The sequence below is a fragment of the Ananas comosus genome, linkage group 25 (genome assembly GCF_001540865.1).
Source record: "Ananas comosus cultivar F153 linkage group 25, ASM154086v1, whole genome shotgun sequence".
Taxonomy (NCBI): domain Eukaryota; kingdom Viridiplantae; phylum Streptophyta; class Magnoliopsida; order Poales; family Bromeliaceae; genus Ananas; species Ananas comosus.
The window spans coordinates 1,259,775-1,281,403 of record NC_033645.1 but is presented as its reverse complement, the minus strand read 5'-3'; the positions used below and the strand labels follow the sequence as shown (position 1 = coordinate 1,281,403).

At 36.7% G+C, this 21,629-nt stretch overlaps 3 protein-coding genes across 5 annotated transcripts; 1 reads left to right on the top strand and 2 right to left on the bottom strand.

Moving 5' to 3' along the window:
• On the top strand, positions 5,294 to 9,576 carry LOC109703656 (ALA-interacting subunit 3-like). Its single transcript, XM_020224362.1, has 8 exons — positions 5,294 to 5,429; positions 6,222 to 6,280; positions 6,362 to 6,436; positions 6,520 to 6,636; positions 6,765 to 6,835; positions 6,976 to 7,276; positions 7,436 to 7,725; positions 9,212 to 9,576. Exons 1-8 carry the CDS (start codon positions 5,339 to 5,341, stop codon positions 9,276 to 9,278), a joined length of 1,071 nt encoding a protein of 356 aa, XP_020079951.1. The 5' UTR covers positions 5,294 to 5,338; the 3' UTR covers positions 9,279 to 9,576.
• LOC109703488 (U-box domain-containing protein 44-like) lies at positions 10,174 to 14,805 on the bottom strand. Of its 2 annotated transcripts, XM_020224093.1 has the most exons (4): positions 14,552 to 14,805; positions 13,111 to 13,661; positions 12,298 to 12,598; positions 10,174 to 11,907 (listed from the first exon to the last, which is right to left on the bottom strand). In XM_020224093.1, the coding sequence occupies exons 2-4, from the start codon at positions 13,645 to 13,647 to the stop codon at positions 10,337 to 10,339; spliced, it is 2,409 nt and encodes an 802-aa protein (XP_020079682.1). In that variant the 5' UTR covers positions 13,648 to 13,661; positions 14,552 to 14,805; the 3' UTR covers positions 10,174 to 10,336. The 2 variants fall into 2 exon arrangements, with proteins under 2 accessions (XP_020079682.1, XP_020079683.1); XM_020224094.1 differs by lacking the exon at positions 14,552 to 14,805 and having other exon boundaries at positions 13,065 to 13,266.
• On the bottom strand, positions 19,209 to 21,211 carry LOC109728998. Of its 2 annotated transcripts, none has more exons than XR_002221175.1 (2): positions 20,476 to 21,211; positions 19,209 to 19,802 (listed from the first exon to the last, which is right to left on the bottom strand). XR_002221175.1 is itself a non-coding variant. In XM_020259581.1 (2 exons), exons 1-2 carry the CDS (start codon positions 20,741 to 20,743, stop codon positions 19,652 to 19,654), a joined length of 414 nt encoding a protein of 137 aa, XP_020115170.1. In that variant the 5' UTR covers positions 20,744 to 21,211; the 3' UTR covers positions 19,209 to 19,651. The 2 variants fall into 2 exon arrangements, 1 of the variants encoding a protein (XP_020115170.1); XM_020259581.1 differs by having other exon boundaries at positions 19,209 to 19,797.

Here is a 21,629-nt window from a genome sequence, read left to right as displayed (position 1 = left end):
TATAAAAACAATGCAATGATATTTGATTGAACTGCTCTAAATGCATCCTGTGCGAAATCATAGTATAGAGAAGATTTTTTAAAGCTAGGTGGTTGATTTAGTTTTCCAAATATTTGATTTGCACGACACCTAACATATATAGAGATGGACACTACAAAGTTTGAATCATCTAATGTATGGGCACTTTGTATACATAAGTTGACTCATTAATAACACTCTCAACAAATTCTAAACAAAAGGCACATTCAAAAACTATATATGTTTTGGCTTAATGAATATCTCTAACTTGGCTTCCTTTTCCTAGTGCACTTTTGAGTCCAAATTAGGAAATGTTGGAACACCTTATTCTCTGTGCTCCAAAAAGTTCTCTCCATTACAACTCTGCGCTTCACCAAACTAATAAGCTCCCATTCTCAATATATAACAGGTTCAATAACCGACTGTCCCTAGCACAAGTGATAAAAGACTTAGTGGTTAGTATTCGAGATTTCAAATTCGAATTTTAGTTGACTCATATTTCCAGCTAAGTTTATTTCTAAAAAGAAATAAACGAAGCGAGTAGCATGCTATCTTTCTCTAAAAAAAAAAAAAACAAGTTCAATAATACCATAGATGTTGTTTACTTTGATGAACTTTTACTAAGTCACATACAGCAAATTAACTGTCCACTACTTCATCTTACCATAAAGCAATATTTTTGTTATCTTAAACAGGCTTTATATAGAGGTCTTGAAGAAGAAGATGAAACAGAAGAGGTTTGCTGTCACATCTTTGCTTTTGAATTCCCCTTTCTCTTTTGTGATCCATTTGGTCTTCTCCTTTCTAAGAACTTATCATTACAAATGGAAAAGAAATCATCAAGATGCATATATACAAACTTCTTCTTTAGATGTGATTTGATTCATATATCCCAAAGTAGGAAAGAGAGGAGATGGAGCACAGAGCAGTGAGATTGGATAGCATATGTCTTTAAGACAATGCAAAATAAGAGGTACAAGGAGATTGCTGAGTCTCAAAGTTCAAATTTTAGATAAAGGAGAATAAGAAAATGAGACGCATTACCTCCAAAAAAAGAAAAAGAAAAAAAAGGAGCCCACATAATCTCAAATGCTATTCACAAGTTAATCAAACTAGCATACATCCTTTATTTATCATATTCGTTCGTCTAGCATCATGTTCCAATGTAATTATAAATTAGTCAATAAACTATTATATAAGATTGGTCGAGGTACCACTCATATCGGTCCGATATTTAGATTTTTAAAAAAATCCGGCCTAGTTTGGTATTGCGTTGCCAGAATTAATATATAGAAGACATAAAATTTTTGATACTATAAAATTTATAAACCAACAGAAGATTAAAGCAAAAAAAATAATCATTGATCCACTACATAAGTGAAAGGCCATTTGCATAATTTTGAGCTTTTTGCAAAACTGAGTCCTTTTTTTTTATTTTGCAGATTTAGACCGAATTTTCAGAAAAATTGATCAAAATACTTTTTTTTCCTCTCTCTTCTTTTTTTTTTTCTCATTCATTTTTTTTCCCCTCCACGAAGAGAGAGGTGGAGGCGGAGGTGGCTCGCCTCTTCTCTGCCCCCCGCGCCCTCGCCCGCATCTGTGCACCACCCGCCCTCCTCGCCTTGGACCCCACCAAGGCTGCTCTCGTCGCCACCCTTTGGGACGCCCTTCCTTGCCTTCACTCTATGCACCCTTGCTCGCACGCGCTCTCGCTCACCCGCCGGCCTACTCACCTCCAACCTTGCTGAGGCTGTGCCGCGATCCTCTTTTCTTTCTCTCACCGCCTCCGCAACCCTTTACGACCCACTTTCACCTCCATCTCCACTGTAGCTGATTTTTCACCCACCAAACCCACTTCTGAGAACCCATCGTCTTTACCGCCGCCGCTGACGACGAAAAGGAAGCGCTTCTCGGTGTCAAGAAGCTCGCTGGTGAGGGAGGGAGCGCGCGACCCATCGCGCCGGCCCGGGGTCGATGACAAGTGAGGTGGAGACGGAAGAGAATGTGATGACACCGGAGAAGAGAGCGGGGCGGTGGCGAGTGTGGCGTCCCAAAGGGCAGCGGCGAGCGCGACCTCAGTGAGGTCGGAGGCAAGGAGGTCAAGGGGTGCATGGAAGCATCTCTTGTCAAATATTTTTGTTTGTTTAAAATAAAAAAAAATAAAAATAAAAAATTAGAAAGTAAGGAAGAAGAAATAAAGAAGAAGGAAGAAGGAGATGAAATTGCACTGTGAAAATAAAATTACACTGTTTTAGAGAAATATTGCACTATTATAAACATAAGTTGCACTCTTTAAGATGTAATTGTACCATTCAAGATGAAAGTTACACTCTTTAAATAAAAGTTGTACTTTTTGAGAGAAAAAACAGTATAACTATCTCCCAAAGACTGCAACTTTTATTTAAATAGTATAACTTTTATCTTAAATGATGCTCTTTCGGAGGAAAAATAGTATAATTATCTCTTGAACAGTACAACTTTCGTTTAAAAAGTATAACTTTCATCCTAAAGAATGCTCTTTGGGAGAAAAAATAGTATAACTATCTACCAAAAAATATAACTTTCGTTTAAAGAGTGTAACTTTTATCTTAAATGTTGTAATTTGCACCTCAAAGATTGCAACTTATATCTATATATAATACTAAGAGTGTAACTTTCATCTTAAATGTTGTAATTTACATCTCAAAGAATGCTACTTATATCTATATATAATACTGCAACATTCTTCTAAAATAGTGTAATTTTATCTTAACAGTGCAATTTCATCTTCTTTTTTTTGCTCTCTATTTTTTTAGTTAATTTTTTTTATTTTAAGCAAATAAAAGTATTTGACCAGAGATGCTCCCGAGCTCCTCCGGCCCTCCCCGCTGCTCTCTGCGATGCCGCAATCGTCACCGCCCCGCTCTATTTTCCGGCGTCAACGCGCTTTCCTTCGTTTCCACCTTGCTTGTTGCCGGTCTCAGGTGGCCATGGTGGGTCGCGTGCCCCCTCCCTCGCCAGCGAGTTTTTTGGCACCAGGAAGTCCTTCTGTTAATTCATAGGCGGCGGCGGCGGTGAGAACGGCAGGTTCCCAGAAGTGGATTTGGCGGTAAAAAATCTGCTGCAGTGGAGGTAGGTTGCGAAGAGCCATGGAGAAGGTTCAGAGAGAAAAAAAAAAAGAAAAAGAAAGCATCGTGGCACAGCTTCGACGGGGTCGGAGGCGAGGAGGTCGGGGGGTGAGTAGGCGCGTGCGATGGCGCATAGGGTAACGGCCAGGAAGGGCGTCCCAAAGAGTGGCAGCGAGCGCATCCTTGGTAGGGTTGGAGGCGAGGAGGGCGGTGGTGCGCAGACGCGTGCGAGAGCGCGGGGAGTAGAGGGGAGGCGAGCCGCCTCCACATCCGCCTCCACCTCTCTCTTCGTAGAGGGAAAAAAAAGGACGTGAGAAAAAGAAAGAAAGAGAAAAAGAAATGAGAATATTTTGGCCAGTTTTTTAAAAACTTGGTCCGATCTTATAAAATAAAAAAAGGCAGTCTACATTAGTAAAAGCTAAAAACTTTGTGGATTATTTATGCAAATTGGCCTAAGTAAAACACATGTTTTAGAATATAAGGCGTGAACAAAATTGTGAAAAATTAGCATTAATAAATACGCAGTATACATGCTAATATATGCCATCTATGTAGATATGTACGATAAAAAAAAAAAATCCATATCGGGAACCCAAAATTGTAATGGGCCTCGTATTATTTTTATATATCCGAACCCAAAAATGGCTCTTAGTGGGTCCGAACCAGTAAAACTTCAAATACCCCCTTGTGGTTTTAATTTTTCTCACTTTAGTATTCTGTGCTTTAAAGTGTATCAAGTTAGTACCATATAGTTTTGCACTTTTTCAGTTTAGTACCCGGTGGTTTAAAGTGTATTAAGTTAGTATCGTGTTGTTTCGCACTTTATCACTTTAGTACCCTGTGGTTTAAAAACCACAGAATATTAACTTGATACAAAAATAAAACCACAGGATATTAATTTGATATAAAAATAAAACCACAAAGTACTAACTCGATACACTTTAAACCGTAGGGTACTAAAGTGATAAAGTGAAAAACCACAGGTGCTAATTTGATACACTTTAAACCATAGGGTAGTAAAATAAAAAAGTGCGAAACTACAGGGGTTTTTTGAAGTTTTCCCAAAAAAATAATTGTAAGTGGGGACCACCCACGTCACCCTCGCTGTACACCAAAATACGTTCGACGTGTGTATGCCACGTCATGCTCGGCACTGTATTGGTACGTAAAGAAAAAAAAAACTATTTTTTGATTGTAAATACTTATTTTTATTATTTATTTTATAATAATTTTTTTTTCGATTGAAATTTAAATTTCTTAAAATAGGATAACTAACTTCGGCTAATTCCTAGCAGAAGTGAATTACAAAAAAATAATGAGAAAAAAATTAATTAATTTTTCGTATCTTAACTTTTGTGTCAACTTACTTTTAAATAAATAGCAGAAATAAAAAATTTTAGTTTCATAACTAGTCAAATAAACAACAAAAAAAGAAAAATTTGCATGAACTATAGTACATTTGAAAGCTTACTTCAACTTCACTAATATAAAAATACCATCACATTCAATATTGGATGATTTATGTCATAAAAATTAAAAATTTAATCCTCTAGATGTTACTACCAAAGATGTTTACAAATTTTATGTATAAAAAGTTTGTATCTTAAGTTTTAATTGCTTAAAATTATAATTAAGTAGTACAAAAAATCACAGTTTGAGAAAATTTTCTATTAATTTGTGAAAAATTAGTGATTGAAATTTATTAATTTTTATATTTAATTTTTTAAATATCGTATAACATAGATTCGGTCTCAAAATATCTACCATAAAATTTGAATGATACATTGTATTAGATGTAATTATTCACTTGGTGCAGGTAATAATTTTTTTTAATTAGTAATACAAATGATGAAAATTATTTTATTACAGTTATTTTATATAAGAATAGAAGTATCTAACTACGAACTTTTATGTCGCACACAGGAGTATAAATATAATTTTTAAAGCATTATTTATTAAAATTTATTAAATTGTCTTTAATAGAATTTGATGTTTTGGTGCATTTTATGCGTTACAACCTTTTACAAACGAGCCCATTGCTCACAAATAGCGAATCACAGGGTTGGGCCGAGCGCTGACGTGGTGGACCGGGTCCAGGTGAAAAACCTCTTACACTATTCGGGGCCGTTCCACTGAAATAACTCTTAATTAAAAAAAAAAAAAACAAATTCTCTCTCCTTTTTTTATTTTTATTTTTTTTTAAGTTTCCCCCGATGAATCCCTCGTCATCTTCGACCCCCCGAAGAAGCGATGGAGCTACGAGAGATTCTTCGAATCCCCGCAAAAATTCCAACAAACCCAAGTGTAATTCCCCATTCCCCACCCCCAATTTTGCCCTAGAACTCACAAATTGGTGTTTTTTGTGCACATTTTGTGGTTGTTTTTCAATGAAAACCCTAATCGAATAGTGTTCTCTTCTCCTGCTTCATTTGGTTTTGGAATTGGTGCTTTTGATGCTAATATTAAAGGTTTGTGTTTAGCATGTGCTTAGTTTCACATGGCATGTGCATTGGGAAAACCTTTGAAGCATATATAAGATTACTAAGACTTGTCATTAACTTTTTCTAGCAGTGTTTAGGTTGATCACATGATTGTGTTCATGTGAGGATACATGCGTTTTTTATTATGTTATAATAATAGAGTTCATTGGGAAAGTATGTATAGTAAAGTCATTGTCGACATAAGCGAATTGGAGGCGCACATTTTTAAATGGTTTATTAGTTATGCGGGTGTTTGGTTCCTTCAAAAAAAAAAATTTCCAAAAAATAGTTTTCTCGCTAGAAAAATATTTTTCATTCGTGCGGTTTTTGGAAAAAGTAGTTTTTTGAAAAAAAATTTCTTGAGATTTTATATAGAAGTCTCTTTTTCGTTTTCCAAATTTGTATATGAAATATAAAACTATGAAAATGGTTTTTTTTTTCATAAAAAACTTTTTTTTTTATAATACAGTTTTTGATGACTTTTCGAGCAACCAAACACCGCCTAAGATACCTCGCAAAAGGGAAATGACAAGCTTAAGGATACATTCAGTAGTTTCATTTTTATTTTCTTTTTTGGGTGAATCAAGTGATACATTGGCGTATTTCTACCTTTCAGATTCTCGGTTTACGCAGCAGGAGCTCCCGGCTTGCAAACCAATTCTGACACCAGCATGGGCAAGTTCACTAATTGATTTAATATCTCGCGTCAAAACCATTTCGTATTGTTTACAAGACTTGCTCCTAATCGCTTTCCAGGTTATCACGGCGTACATGCTTGTTGCAGTCGTTTTTATTCCTATCGGACTTGCGTCCCTATCGGCATCAGAAAGTGTAAACTAAATTTTCTAGTTTCTTTGTGTCGGCATCCTTTACTCTGTTCGCTTTTTTGTGTAAATAACTTGCTTGTTTTTTAGGTGGTTGAGATCGTCGACAGGTATGATGTCGAATGCATTCCGGAACACTTGCGCGTAGACAAAGTCGCATATATAAGAAGCAGCGAAACTAAGAAGACTTGTACCAGAAGTTTAAGCGTGAGTCCTTATGTCTCAGATTCTCTTGACAACAATAACTAAATCATATTTTTAGTTCAAACAATTTTTTTTTAATACTAACCAGTAAAGTTGTGTAAATATTTTTCATTTAATATAAATTTTCTCAGGTGCCAAAGCATATGAAAGCTCCTGTTTATGTTTATTATCAGCTTGATAACTTCTATCAGAACCACCGAAGGTATGTTGAAATCTGCTTCAATTGAACCTTCTTTCTATTCTGCTCTGTTCGATCAATGTTTTACGTGCATTTGGAATCTTCTATGAGTGTTATGCTTGCGGTTCACTAATTAGAAATAAAAGTGAGTAACCTGTTTTTAGGTATGTGAAAAGCCGAAGTGATAAGCAGTTGAGATACAAGTCAAAAGAGCATGACACTAGTTCCTGCGATCCCGAAAGCACGACCTCAAATGGGTCTCCAATAACCCCTTGCGGCCTAATAGCTTGGAGCCTGTTTAACGATACGTATAAATTCTCATTAGCAGCTAAAGCTTTGGATGTGAACAAGAAGAATATAGCCTGGAAGAGTGACAAAGACCATAAGTTTGGACGCGATGTTTATCCTAAAAATTTCCAAAGTGGAGGCCTGATTGGCGGGGGCAAGCTTGATGCCAGTATACCTGTAAGTTCTACATGACTACATATAACTAGGTTCTTTGATGATAAATCCCTATGAAATTGTTTACGGATATACCCCGTGTAAAGAGGGACATGTTGTAAATGCGGGGTCCAGTTTCCTTACTTCCGATACTCAAGATTTCGCTTTTGACATTTCTTGCAGTTAAGCGAACAAGAAGATCTAATTGTTTGGATGCGCACAGCTGCGTTGCCAACTTTCCGAAAGCTCTATGGGAAGATCGAGGCTGATCTTGAACCGGACGACAAATTAACGGTTGTGATAGAGAACAATTATAATACATACAGTTTTGGAGGGAAAAAGAAATTGGTTCTCTCGACGACTTCTTGGATTGGCGGGAAGAATGATTTTGTTGGCATAGCATATCTCACAATCGGAGGCCTATGCTTGTTCCTGGCAATAGGCTTTGCGGTTTTGCATCTGCTCTGCCCAAGGTAAGCAATATATTGATAGTAAATTTTCGAATAACTATATTCTCAATTTACATTATTTTAAAAGGTTTCTTGCATCTTTCCGGTTATATACAAATAGAGAGAAAATATGCTTTTACTAGAAACATTTGTTCTATTGAAGGGCATGCTTGGTGCATGGAGGAAGATGTATGCAGCATTACTCCTGTTATTGTAGGGACTTTTTCTCCAAACATCAGCAAAGTATTCAGAAAATAGCTATCTAAATAGCCATTTTATTGAGCATATGATCAATGCATCCATTTCTCTAGAAACTTGATTCCTTTTTTGAAGAAGCAAGTATTACTGTACTCCTGTGGATATACTGTGCCACTACTAAAATTTTGAGAAAGGCTTAATTACACTCTACTATACTGTACTATAATGTTATTTTCATTTGCTATATTGTGCTATTGTTTTTAAAAAAATCATTGTATTATTATATTTTATCAATCTCTACGCCATATTTTAAATTTATTTTTGTTTTTCTACCGTGTACTATTTTTTTTTCCTCATCGATATCACAATGCTATATTTTTTTTCTCGCCAAGTTCTATATTATTGTTAACAAATCTATTATTTTAGACAAAATTTAACAACTTTATTAAGAGACACTGGTTAGATAGTAGAAAAAAAATATAAAATGAATCTCTATGATAGACTCATTAAAAACTTATATCAAGTTATTTTCAATTGCTTTTTTGTTATTTTTATATATGCTGTTGTTCTTCATATGAAAATGATCTATCACTTTTAACCAGTAATTTTTTACAGCTTTCATATAAAAAGGTTTATTGCTTATAGTGTAGGGACTGAAAAAATAGGGATATTTGAGTCGTGCCTTTGTTAGAAAAAAAAATGTATAGTGTAGAAAATGAAAAAAAAATCTGTACAGTAAACCGTCATTCTTTTTATGCTCTTTAGTAAGCATATATTGCGAACTAATTTATTTACAATCTGGATTAATATACTCAGATGTGAAGTTGTAGGTTTCCCTCTTATTAGTTACTTTAGTCACATAATTTTTTCATTTATTTTAAGATTATGTAATAGGAGAGGGAAGACAGGCAGGAAATATCAAAGACTGCCTTGCGAATATTATGAGGTTGATATTTTTCTAATGTTTTTGAGAGATTTTTTTATTTTAATTTTTGATGACTGGAATGGATGGTAATATATAAATCGCTTCTTTATTAATACCGAAGTCCATAGGTTAAGGCGCATTTATTTATACATGATAGACAAGTGATTGGCCAGTTCAAACTGGCTGTAGGATTGTTTCCAAAGCCTACAAATTTGCAAATTACGGTATGAATCATCAGTCCGTTTATGGTTTGGTTATTCTAGAAGTTACTCTGGTAATTGTAATAATTGAAACGTCCGATATGTTGTCATATGTTGGGGATAAATAAAATTCATCTTTCCTAACAAATGCTCTGCTGATGGATGCTTGTAATGTTTTTTTCTGCAGGAACCTTGGAGATCCGAGTTACTTGTCATGGAACAGAGATGCTGCAGCGCGTCCCACAAAACTGTAGCTAACTACTCTATGATCTCCATTGCAGCAAGAAGCCAGAGACTATGCAGATTGACATGAAAGCTGCGGATGGTGCGAATTCAGACCTTACTGAGCTTGTATTTCATGTCACAGCTTTTCTATCTAGAAAAAAAAAAGAAAAGAAAAAAAAGAAAAACCAATTATAACTGAGCCTGAGGGAATGAAACTAAGCATTTCTGCATAGTATGAAGGCATGTTGTTCTTAATCACTTCACTGAGTTTCTGCTGTTATTTTTCTGTCTTCTGGAAATGGCTTATTGTGTTGATAAGTTTCAGAATTGCTTGACCCGAAAACTTAGTGCCATAGCTGGAGAAGTTGTTAGTTAGGCTCATTCTACTGGGTTGCTCGGTACCTAATCGTAATTTTCATGCCGAATGAGTAGTTCGATGCACGCCGCAATTGCAATGCGTGAAGGGCATACTATTAAACTGAAGATTGTAAATTTGTAAATATCCGCGGGATTCAGGTTGGGAAGAGAAAAGGGGGATTTGGAAAGTTTGGTGGTACCAATTTGATTTGTGAAGTATATGATTTTTGTGATATATTTTTATAAAATGTCTGTATGGGTTTGTTTACCTACAAACTGTGATGATAAAATTGAAATTTTTATAATTGTGATACAATTGAGAATTTTGAGGATGAAATTGAGATTTTTATAATTTAGACTTTGAGGATGAAATTGAAATTCAATTAACCTTTAGGTACTAAATTTGTTGTTAATTTTTTTTTCTTATATTAAATGCTATCATTCAGAGATCCGTGATTATAGCCGAAGAGTTCCAGGATCAATAGTGTAATTTATCCAAATTCTCTCCAACTTGATCAAAATATGCCTTTTTTTTTTCATCAATTGACATAATTAAAAGGAGGTTAATTCAAAATTAAAAAAAAAACCCTCAAATTATATAAATCCATTATTACAGAAAAGATTTATAAACAAACTGAAAGAACAAACAACAAATAAGAGGCTATTAAAAAAACAAAGTAATCATACACGCTTTACAAACAAAACAATCCTCAAACACCTTCTGTTCACATCAACCAATCTTCTGAAGTGTATCAGAAAAATTCGGGAGCTTCTCAGTATGCTTCAGAGCTCGCTCTGCGATCTGCCGAGTCACAAAGTCCGCATTCCGGAAAGCTTCGACCAGCGCGGACGCTACGGTCGGATCCCCTGCAACTTCCTTAGCAATTTCGTCGATCCTCAGAATCCTCTCGACGGCCCAAACCGCTCTCTGCTGAAGCAACTCGGTGCGATTCTCGATCAAAATATCAAGTACCGGACGAATCCCTTCAGCCTGGCACAGTGCCAACACACCCTCGGCAATGTCGACTCCATCATTCAATATGGTGCACAGTGCTCCTAATGAAGCCTCTACAAGCTTCTCATTTCGATGTTCCAAGCAAGAGACCAGCTTCTCCACTGCTTTGCCCTCTAATAAGCAGAAGTTCTCCCTCACTGAACATATGCCCTTGTGTAGGGGGCAGATCTCATCAAGAAGTGGCGGCTTCATGCAGCATCTCTTGAATAACCCGGGCGGCGGTGGGGGCTTGATAATTCGGGTTAAACGTCTAGATTCTTGAGAAAGGTTCTGCAATGCCGAAGCCGCGACTATTTGTACTTTATCGTGTCCATTCATCTGTAGGAGATCGGTAAAAAGTGCTGCGACATTATACTCGCGAGCAAGGGCGACACACCTTGGTTCATCTTGCAAAGCGTATGTTACCCTCGAGAGAACTACCACAAGCCCTTCGAAAAAAGGGTCTGTATAGCGGTTGATGCGAGTTTCTCCATTTCTGATACTTACCACTTTAGAAGCGGCTATTCGGAAAGCCCCCTTCTCCAAAAGCTGCCTCGTTAAGCCTGTGTCTCTATTAGGAAGGTCAGCTAAGAGAGCCGCAGCAGCCGCCTGTTCTTCGAATATCGTGTCACTCTCGGAGATGACCTTAACTAAGCTGCCGAGATGGCCAGGACTGCCTCTTAGGGCATCGGCTAGCTCGTTGCCCATGTAGGGTGAGATATTTCTCAAGAGTTTTAGAGACGCCGCACGGATATCCTTTTGATAAGCTTCGATGAACTGAATTAAACTGATAGTCGCGCCAGAGCTCTTGACGGCGGTGACAATGTCCGTTACTAGATGTGGGGAACCAGTTAGCTCGACAAGGACTTGGAGAAGCTTGCACTCGATTGCGGGGCCAGTGTTTCTAATGAGATGGAGTAAGTTGTGGACAGTCTCGTCGGAGACTAGAGTTTGATTGTTGTCATCTAGAGGGATGACCACAAAATCGGCCCCAGAAGACACAAGATTAACTAGAATTGATGCTGCGACCTCTTTTAACCGCATTGGAAGTTGCTTTATGCCGGCGGTGAAGAGGTCTTTGACAAGAGGAGGGAGGATACCTGCTTCGATTAGTACCTTCGCACTTGCCTCATTTGAAGATATCTGGTTAAGTGCTTTTAGAGCAGCTTCTTTTGCCTGGATGCTCCCGCTTTTCATAACATTAACTAGGGAGGAGCCGACTGTTTGGGCAACGAAGAGCTTCACATCGTTCGCCAAAACTAGTTCGCCAAGGTAAGAACCCATCGACAGCTGCCTTTCAGGTGAGCCTGCTTAGTTTCCAGAGTAACAATTGGATATTTAGTACAAATTCCATCTGATCAGTGAAATTCAATGCGTTGGGATTCAATCAACTTTGGTTAGACAATAATGGGCACTGGCACCAACACGAAGCACTTCTTCCGTACGATTATTACTATGGCATTTAGCAAAATCTGTGTCAATCAAAAGCTTGGTCCAGTACTTGAGACACAAATCTTTGGAAGTTCACTTGAAAAGAAAGCAGATCATTGCAGAATATGATGGCCAACTCAAAATTGATTAAAAGAAATGTAAAGTGATCGAATATGATGGCCAAATCAAAATTGCACACTCGATCAACATATATATTAACCATGAAATACAACAGAAAGGAGAGAGAGATAAGGGGCAGGAAGAACCTTCAAGGAGTAGAGTAAGAAGAGGCTGCAGTCTACCATTCTCTGCCATTTGCTTGATGTTTTCCTCACTCTTCTCCAGATTGTCGAGTATTTTCTCGACAGTTGAGATGTTCTCAGATTTGCTACTCGCCATACCGACCAGTATAAGAATTGCCCCATAGACACTTCCAATCTTTTCACAAAGAATTTCGGATTTTGATAGCTCATATAACAGTGACACAGCTAGTTCTCTATCCTGAGAAGGTTCTTGAGATAAGAACTTTATAATTGTGCGAATGGAATCTTCTGCTCCCACAGCTTCCTAAAAATAAGAAAGAAATCAAACTATTTATGTATGAAAAAATATTGTAAGTTTCAATACTATAAGGACATATTGCACCAGGGATCCTCAATCTTTTAGAATAGTTTTAGTTTCTTTCCTAATCTTCCTTTTTTTATTTTTCTTTTTGAGAAGGTTGTTTCTTAATCTTTCAATTGTTATAATTCGGTTCTTAATCTTTGCATTTCCTTTTGTTTCATCGCAATCTTAGTTTGCAGTTGAATTCCTCCAAAATTGACAGAAAAATCTATGTAGTCGCCAGCTAACTGCCACATAAACAACTGTTGAACTTTGCTTAATTTTCATCCAAATAAACAAAGGAATTTGATGAAAAATAGTAAGATTGCAATGAACTGCAAAGATTATTAACCAAATTGTAATAAGTTAAAAGGTCCAGAGCCAAAGTAAAACATCCTAAAAAATGTTGGGGACCCCAGATGCAAGTTACCTTATTAAGAAACTCACAAAGATGCCCGTGCAAGCCTTTGGACAACCTTATTTTCATCATTGTCTTCTGCTATAACTCTAAGAGTCTCTAGTGCTTTAGAACGCACTGTTCTGCTGCTATTCTTCAGCTTCTCAGTAATCATCGGTATGAATCCTAAATCCCGCACAGCATTCTTGTTTGCATCGTTTTTCCGGCAAAAGTGCACAATGTACCCTAAAGCCCATAAAATTTCTCTGTCCAAACCTCCCGGAGTCAGCGACGTACTAGCTCTATTAAGTTCTACAGCTTCGTTCCTCCGTGTCCATTCCTCGATGGCATTCTGTAGGGCTATACTAGGATTTAGATCGGTACTGTGAAGTTCTTTCTGAGTTAAAGGGCAGATGGGCTTCTTTCCACTATCAACACACTCTCGAAACCACTTTGTAATTGCTTCTCGCTCGAAGGTACACCCACTTTCTATAATAACCGGATCCTGCATGATCTGCTTTGTGAGCGGGCAAATGAATGCATCAAATGCTTTCTCATGAAATCTCTCACTATATTGGTCATCATAGTTAAAATCTCCCTCCAAGTCCTCTGCCATATCTTGAGCAAAACCTAAAAAGATTGCAAATTACATTACCAGTGATCAAAACTAAGGAAAGATAAGAAGAGAAAAGTGACTAGTTAAAGGACTATTCACAGATGGATCTTCACCCTGTATCATCAATTTTATTTTTTCTTTTTAGCAATTTCCTTGTTTCCTCCGTATAATACTACTAAGTAACAAGCATAGATTCTTTCTTTTACCATATGATCCTTTATCCTTGGAGTATGGTCCTATTATTGTTCTCTTTATGTCTCTTTCCTTGGTTATCTATACTCTGAATTGTTACTTTGGACGATGTATATGTGAAAAACTCTTCTTTTCTATACACTACTTTTTAAAGTGAAGATAGTCGCGTTTCTCTCAATTAAACCAACAACTATTAAGAAAAAAGGAACCAGGGTAATCATTTTTATAGAAGATATCTATGTTCTCGCATGATTTCCATATTATGAGAAAACCTATCGTTTGAAGCTGAATACATTACGATATTAAACATTCCAATTTCTACTATACTTTGATGAAGATCATTGTTTCCAATGTGCATATTTCTTCTTCTAGATAATAAAAAGTAAACAATTTTTTTGTGCTTTTTCCAAACTTTTAAGCTATTGAATGAGTGATTTCACTTCTTATGAGTTCTACTTGCAACATGTGAGCCCCTTTCCGCTGTAAAATCATTCAAAATTATGCCTAAATACACGCAACCAATTTCACAACCCAATAATAGATGGTTTTTTATTAATCAACATCCAAGACTACACAAATTGCGATGAAAATAACACCATCAAACGATCCATTTCAATCAAACCCCCCACAAGTTTAGCCTCCGCACCTAGCACACAACCACAACGCCTTAGGGTTTATGAGAAGAGGCGAAGTAAGGAGACATCGCACGCACCTTTTACTCTTCGATCTTAAGATCTGTTGCGGTTCTTCGTCGAAGAGATCCGATTCCCCCAATTCCGATCGCGAATCCCTTTCGATCGTCGTGTGCGATTTGGAGACGCAGCGGATTTGGGGGAGAAGAGGGGAGAGAGAGAGAGAGAGAGAGAGAGAGAGAGAGAGAGAGTTGACTCGTTTATGTCGAAGAAAGACATTGCGAGGAGAGAAGAGGAGAGTGGTAGGAGACGGAGAGGATGACGACTCCGAGAAACGACAATACATCATTACACATTTAAACTTTAAATATATAAAATTCATTTTAATCAAGTAAAATGTTTTTTTTTCGAACAATTGTGAGATCTCAAATAGTCTTTTATATATAAAATATAATAGGTTAGAACTCTTAATCTGATTTAAATATTTTGAATGGTGGCAAGCCCGCGTGTTAGGACTGGAATAGTTCTAGAATGAGTGACCCCTTGAAAAATTGGGGCGCCACAGTTGGTATCAGAGTCATATACTAGCCGAAAGTGTAAGATGAGTCTTGGCTGAGTCAGAATCGGAATGACAAGGCTATTGAGACGAGTCTCAACTCTGACGTCGCCTGGTATTTACCAGGACGTCAGTCCTTAAAAAGGGTAAGATTGATCGGACATAGTTTAAGCTGTGATTTCACATCTCAATGGATTTCTGACTATATAGTTGCCACGGAAATCATCGTCTAGTCTCACCTGTGAAATGAGTCTTGGCCGTTGTGGTCGCTATATTTGATTTTTTTTTTAATCTTTAGATTTATCTTTTTGACTAATTTTATCTTTTAGATCATATTATTTTACCAATTAAGATTATCATTCTAATTCTACAAAATTTTATCGAAATGATAAAAATTCACGAGCACCAATAACTTATGCTTTTTAAAAGTTAAGAAGTTTAATTTGTACTTTATTGGCTCAATTACAAAATACTCTGTCGTACTATTTATTTATTTTTTTAAGACCACTAAAACTACAGACAATGAAAATATAATTAAATAATTTTAAAAAATTATCAAAAGAATTAGTCCATGCAAATAGCAGCGTATATTTTTGACTTATTTAACAAAAAAAAAAAATAAATTCAAAATAATATTAAGGCTTAGTTTAGTATTGAGATCTATTTAATGTTATTAGATAAAATAAAATTGAGAAAAAAGTATATAGGGATATGCTTCTATGTTCTCCGATGGGACCGCAGAAAATATATCGTAACCGACTCATCTCAATATTACGTACGAAAACAAACAGAGTATTTTTACAACATGCTTTCTCACCGCATGTAACGCAATCTTTCCGTAAGCCCAAACGAAGCCTAAGAACACTTAAAAAATAAGTCGATAAAAGCTCTCCGAGAATCTACAAGTTCTCTTGTTAATAATTTTCTAAAAATTTACTCATATGCTGATGTACATATGTAATATTGAAAAGATTTAACTGACACAGTATAATCTACGCATAAATAGCTATTACGATTTCGTTTGGAATTATAGTAAGATTGCAGAAAGTACGATAAAAAAATATTATGTTTGTTTCTGTATATAATATTGCATTCCGCATATAGCGATGAATCAGTTACGATATATTTTCTACGGTTCCACCAAATAACGTAGAGTATATCCTTATATATTTTTATTCCAATTTTATTTTATCTAACAGTGTCATATATAAGTCTCAAAACCAAACTAAACCTTAAAACTCTGTATAAGGAGTTTTTAGTGTGCGTCGTGAAACGATGCTGGTGACTGTAGTTAATATTAATAGCCTATAAAAATTTAATTAAATTTTCTATTGTTTTAGACTATTCTAGAAATCTATGAAACATTAACAATCTTTTGCCAACTCTACTTATTAAATTATACATCCTGCAATCATCTAAAGGAAGTCGATTTCTTAGATTAGTAGTGTTTTTTTTTTTTCTTTTTTTTCTTTTTTTTAATAACAGTTGCCCAAAGCTTAGCGTGATCCAACATTGAAAAGTATTGTTTCTTACAAATAATAAATAGTTAATTCAGAAGAATAGTTTTTAAATTAAAAAGATATTAAAATGAAAATTTTAAAAAGAGTTTTCTAAACCTTAATTAGTAAAATTAACCCCCTTTTTTTTTTTTCCCGGTGTTCGTATAGCATTTTTCAAAAAAATTACTTTGTGCAGAATCATTTTCCCTTGAGCTCCACGTAAGGCCAATTGGCCTTTATTCTAAGGTGGTATATTTTATGGCAAAGTTAATAAAGAAAAAAAAAATCAAAATTTAAAAAGGTAAAAAGAAATTACTATTACTTTTTTTTATTTTTATTATATATATATATATATATATATATATATATTATTTTTTTGAATGTATAGATTGTAAGCACCCCATCATTTAATCTTGCAATTTGTCATATAAAATTCTACAAATTAAAAATAATTTAATTTCAACGAAGATCTTTTTTTCTTGGGTATGATTGCTTGTAGGTTTCAGATTCTAAAAAACTTATATTAAGACACTACTCATGAAACCAGAGGGCACAAAAAATTATTTTTCAAAATGTGCACTCACAAATTATTTTTCAAATCATTTAATTATTTTTCACTTATCACCACCAAACCCCTGTGGGTTGGACTGATCCAAACCCTACAAAACGTTGATCCAAAGATTAAAATTCTACAAGTAAAAAAAAAAAAAACTTCTAAAAGCAATCTAATGGAATTCTCTCTCTCTCTCTCTCTAGAAGTTAGAATATTATTAATAATACAAAGTAATTAGTGCTATTAGGTTTTAGTGGGTGGTCGGTGAGATAGTATAATTTAAGGAATGAAAATGATTAACCGGATAGATCTAAAGGCAAAAATTTGGTAGCAGTAACTGTTTGATACTATCGATAGCATTATAGCTGAACTTTATATATATAACGAGTTGAGCTGCTATGCTTTTAAAAGCATAAGAGTTCAACATGCTTGTAATATTTTAACCGTCGGATCACCTCAAAATCCATTCAGCACTGATAAAAAAGACTTAATGAGACACAACTTTAGTAGTGCTATATATATGAATCTTGAAATGATTCAACGATTAAAAAATTACAAGCATAAATACTCTTGTGCTTTAACTGTCTTGCCAATAGTTTTTGTTTAAATTTTTTTTTTTTACTTCCCTTGGGCCGGCTTGTGGTCCTTGGAGGCTTTATGTATCACTAGTTAAGTACCCGCGCTTCGCGGCGGGCAGAAAAATTTATAATAAACACATAATAAAAAATATTAAACAAATAGCACAAATATTTGTGCTACTAAAGATTATATCTGTGCTACTAAAGATTAGTTCAGACCCAAAAACAAAACAAAACCATCAATACATAGAGTCTAATTGGATAGTGAAGCGAATAGTAGAGAAAATCCAGCGAAAGCAACAGCAAAGAAGCGGAGATCTCGAAGAACTTCCCGGCCTCACAAATAACAGCGAAGAAAGTAAAAACATGATAAAAGAAACACCACGGCAATTCTACAACAATGCAACGACAAAGAAGAATGTGTAGATCCAATAAAGATATGTATCCAACCCAAAGAAGAGTGTGCAGATCTAACAAAGCAATGTATCCAACCGGAATATTTCTTTCTTTTCATCCCCAAAATGCAACAACCGCAGTTCAAAAGAAAAGTAATACAACTGTTTGTAAGGTTACTGGCAGGTAATGAAAGCCCCAAAGTTTCAACAAAAAATAGAGTACTTCCTCAGTTAAGTAGGGATTCAAATCTTCAATATGCAGTTGCTAAACATAGACATACATGTTCTGTAAAGATTAATGGATAAATAAACATTTGTTCTAATTATTCCCAAATGAGCTTAAGCAACACCATAACCATTTGCCTTCTTCTTCTTCAGAGAAGCATAATCAAAATTTTCTTTTGATTAAGCCAAAACGAAAATACGGAACATCCATTCTGAGCATACCACAAACTGAAATGCCTTGAAATGATGATCAGTCTATGACTTGATCAGTTCAGCAACAAAAGTGCCTCAGAAATACCTAAGGCTAAGTTATTTCAGCTAATCCAAAATTTATTTCTAGTGAAAAGCATCCATTCCTGGTCTTATGTGAGGTACATTAAGAAATATGAGTGAAGCTAGGATTCAAAATCAATGGGGCCCAAGTTTACTGTAAGCAGTGAACAATTTAATCATAAAAAATACAACAAAGAAGACAAACAAAAAACAGTAGGCCTATTTCAACATCTCCTAGCTCTGGACTTAGTCGAGAATGTGTGAGTCAATTGCAAGGTAGATAGCTCCAAAGACTTGAAGTGTATTGCTAAATTCTAGAGCCAATTGCAAGGTAGATATTTCTTAGAGCTTGTTTATAGATTCTCAGTCCCTTTGTAAGAAAAAAAAACAGCTATATAGATACCCAAGCAATTAGTGCAGAAAGTAAGGAAGCACATCGAGAGGGCCTTTTTTTTTTGGAACATAATCAAGATACACTGAAAATACTTGTAAGCTTACCGGCAACCATTTTTTGGGACATATTCAAGGTATAAAGCAAATACTTGTAAGCTTATTGGCAACCCAAGTTACAATGGAACTATATACAATGTAAACACTTGTAAGACTACTTGCAACTAATGTGTAAGAAATGTACAAAGCAAGAAATAATGGAAGGAGTTCTGTCTATATGGGCACATTCAAGTTACAATGTAAACACTTGTAAGGCAACTTCCAACCAATTTGTAAGTAATTAAACACATGCAATCCTACAACTCCTACTATATTGCATGCCAAGATATAAAGCTTGTTAGGCATCAAAGACCAAGTGCTATCCAAAGTAAACATATATAACAGTGGAACAATAGTAAACATGGGAAATCACATAAAAAATGTAGGGAAAACAAAACCAAGGGAAGAGTAGTCATGGAGAACAGTAGACCTGATATCACTGAACCGAAGAGAGGGGAACACCATGACAACCAAATTAAAAACAGAACGAAGTAAAAACTACTACATATTCTAGGCCAAAAGAGGTAGAAAGCACAAAAAGCATGAGATCTGATGACCAAGCAAAAGAAAAGAGAACACATGGAAGCCCGATCCCGACAAAAGCAAAAAGGATTAGGCTAGACAGTCGCAAACATCGACGTAACCAGTAAGCTGCCCCGATGAATCCACAGTAAGGCCATACTTCGGCACAGGTATGGACAGCCTCTGCGTAATTTCGAGCAGCAGGTTCTTAAATGATACGTCGATCACGCCCATGCCTGCACTAACAATATGAAAACCCAGAAGGCAATTGTAAAGAGTAAGGAAAGCTAGTAAAAATGACTTGCGGAGCTACGCAGATTATTAATGGCCAGCAAAAACTTTGGATTGTTAAATTTAGGGAAAAACAAATTGAGACAAAAGCCAGAAAGGGGAAACAAAAAATATGAGAAAACATAATGCAAGGCTCAGATTCACAGCTCCCCCCACAAAGCGAAGGGGTACGGCGAACATTATATGGACCGGATTTCTGCACTAATAGCCGCAGGCTACAGCGATCACCCTGAGGCTATTCGACTGCCATGCCATTGCGGATAAAGGTAAGATAGATTTCGAGTATTGCCGATATCATCATTGCCTTGCTCGCAGGCTGCAGCGATTTCTCCGAAGCCATTCGACTGCCGTGCCATTGCGGATGGACAAAAGAAAAGCGAGAAGGAGGCGAAGCAGGAACCGCGTGCAAAACTGCGACCAAACATCGAAGCACCCAAGCATCAGCAAATCCAGGCATGCACATAGACAGAGAACATCAAAATGGGAAGCAAGCAAGGAAACTTCCAGAGAACTCGACCTCCTTTCTTGCGGCAGCACCACTCTCAAGAAAAGATTGTAAGGTAGGAAACCAAATTTTGTTGAGCATCAAAACTTATCGGCCAACAGTCTATATATATACATACCAGCATTAGAACAAACCAAAAGAGAAGCGAAGAGAGCAAGGGGAGGGCGCCGGCTCACAGCGGCGCACCATCCTGAGATGACAGCAGGACGACGCGACAGTGAAGGTACAGTGGAGATCGGGATGATCCCCAGCCCGGAGAGAGCGAGCGATCTCCGGAGAAGGGGCGGATCCGGCGGGGCATTTAATACCCAGATCAATAATATACACACATGTACGGCGAAGGGAGGAAACCATCTCCGGTGGAGCGACGGGTTGATAGGGGGCATTTAATGCACCGACGGCAGTTGCGCGGCGCCATTAAATGCCCCGATTTGGGTAGATACAGGCGTACGGTCGAGGGAGAGAGGGATTTCCGGAGAAGCAATGGATCTCCGGAGAGGTGCCGAAAACACGGAGAGGAGAGGTAAGGAAGAAGTACAGTGCCAGCGGAGTTGCGCGGCGCCATTAAATGCGCCGTTTTGGGTAGATACAGGCGTACGATCTAGGGAGAGAGGGATTTCCGGGGAAGCGGCGGATCCGCGGAGAGGGTAACGCTAGGCGAACATAGGGTTCGCGAGAAAGGGAAAGGGAGAAGTTGCTGCGCAAGGGACCCACATGCCGAAAACGCGGAGGAGAGGTAAGGAAGAAGTACAGTGCCAGCGGAAAGACGCGGAGAGGAGAGGTAAGGAAGAAGTACAGTGCCAGCGAAGATGTACGAAGCCACACAGAGGGCGAGAGGGGGAACCGAAAAGGCGGACAGAAAGGACCGAAAGCAGGGAGAGGAAAAGGCGGAGAGAGTGGAACCTAAAAGGCAAACATGAGGGACCCACCCAAACGAAAACGCGGATGCACTGTGGAGCAAGTTTTCGGTTCGCCCTTTAATGTATTGGTATTGATATTTGCATTATATTATTAAATAATAAATTAATTATATTTTTCTATCTAAGAGAAAATTATAATAAAAATATTTTTTTATTAACCATGATGAAACATATCAATCTAAAAAAATTAATTTTATTAGTTGAAAATGTTACATCAGTAGTATATCGCGTGCATTCTAAATTTTTTCGCCCATTCCACCGTTCCCCTGCACTGTAAAAATTTTTTTTAATCGTTGAATCATTTCAATATATCCTTACATGTGGCTACCTCGTATTCCCATTTCCGTGACCC

What these genes read in the sequence shown, in the direction of transcription:
- LOC109703656 (XM_020224362.1), top strand. Translation starts at nt 5,339, where the DNA reads ATGAATCCCTCGTCATCTTCGACCCCCCGAAGAAGCGATGGAGCTACG. An exon ending in CTTGTACCAGAAGTTTAAGC is followed by an intron (nt 6,637 to 6,764) that starts GTGAGTCCTTAT and finishes AAATTTTCTCAG; the next exon opens with GTGCCAAAGCATATGAAAGC. An exon ending in TTCTATCAGAACCACCGAAG is followed by an intron (nt 6,836 to 6,975) that starts GTATGTTGAAAT and finishes ACCTGTTTTTAG; the next exon opens with GTATGTGAAAAGCCGAAGTG.
- LOC109703488 (XM_020224093.1), bottom strand. Translation starts at nt 13,647, where the DNA reads ATGGCAGAGGACTTGGAGGGAGATTTTAACTATGATGACCAATATAGT. An exon ending in AAGACAATGATGAAAATAAG is followed by an intron (nt 12,599 to 13,110) that starts GTTGTCCAAAGG and finishes TCTTATTTTTAG; the next exon opens with GAAGCTGTGGGAGCAGAAGA. An exon ending in TCTTACTCTACTCCTTGAAG is followed by an intron (nt 11,908 to 12,297) that starts GTTCTTCCTGCC and finishes GAAACTAAGCAG; the next exon opens with GCTCACCTGAAAGGCAGCTG.
- LOC109728998 (XM_020259581.1), bottom strand. Translation starts at nt 20,743, where the DNA reads ATGCCCCCTATCAACCCGTCGCTCCACCGGAGATGGTTTCCTCCCTTC. An exon ending in TTTGGTTTGTTCTAATGCTG is followed by an intron (nt 19,798 to 20,475) that starts GTATGTATATAT and finishes TTGTTAGTGCAG; the next exon opens with GCATGGGCGTGATCGACGTA.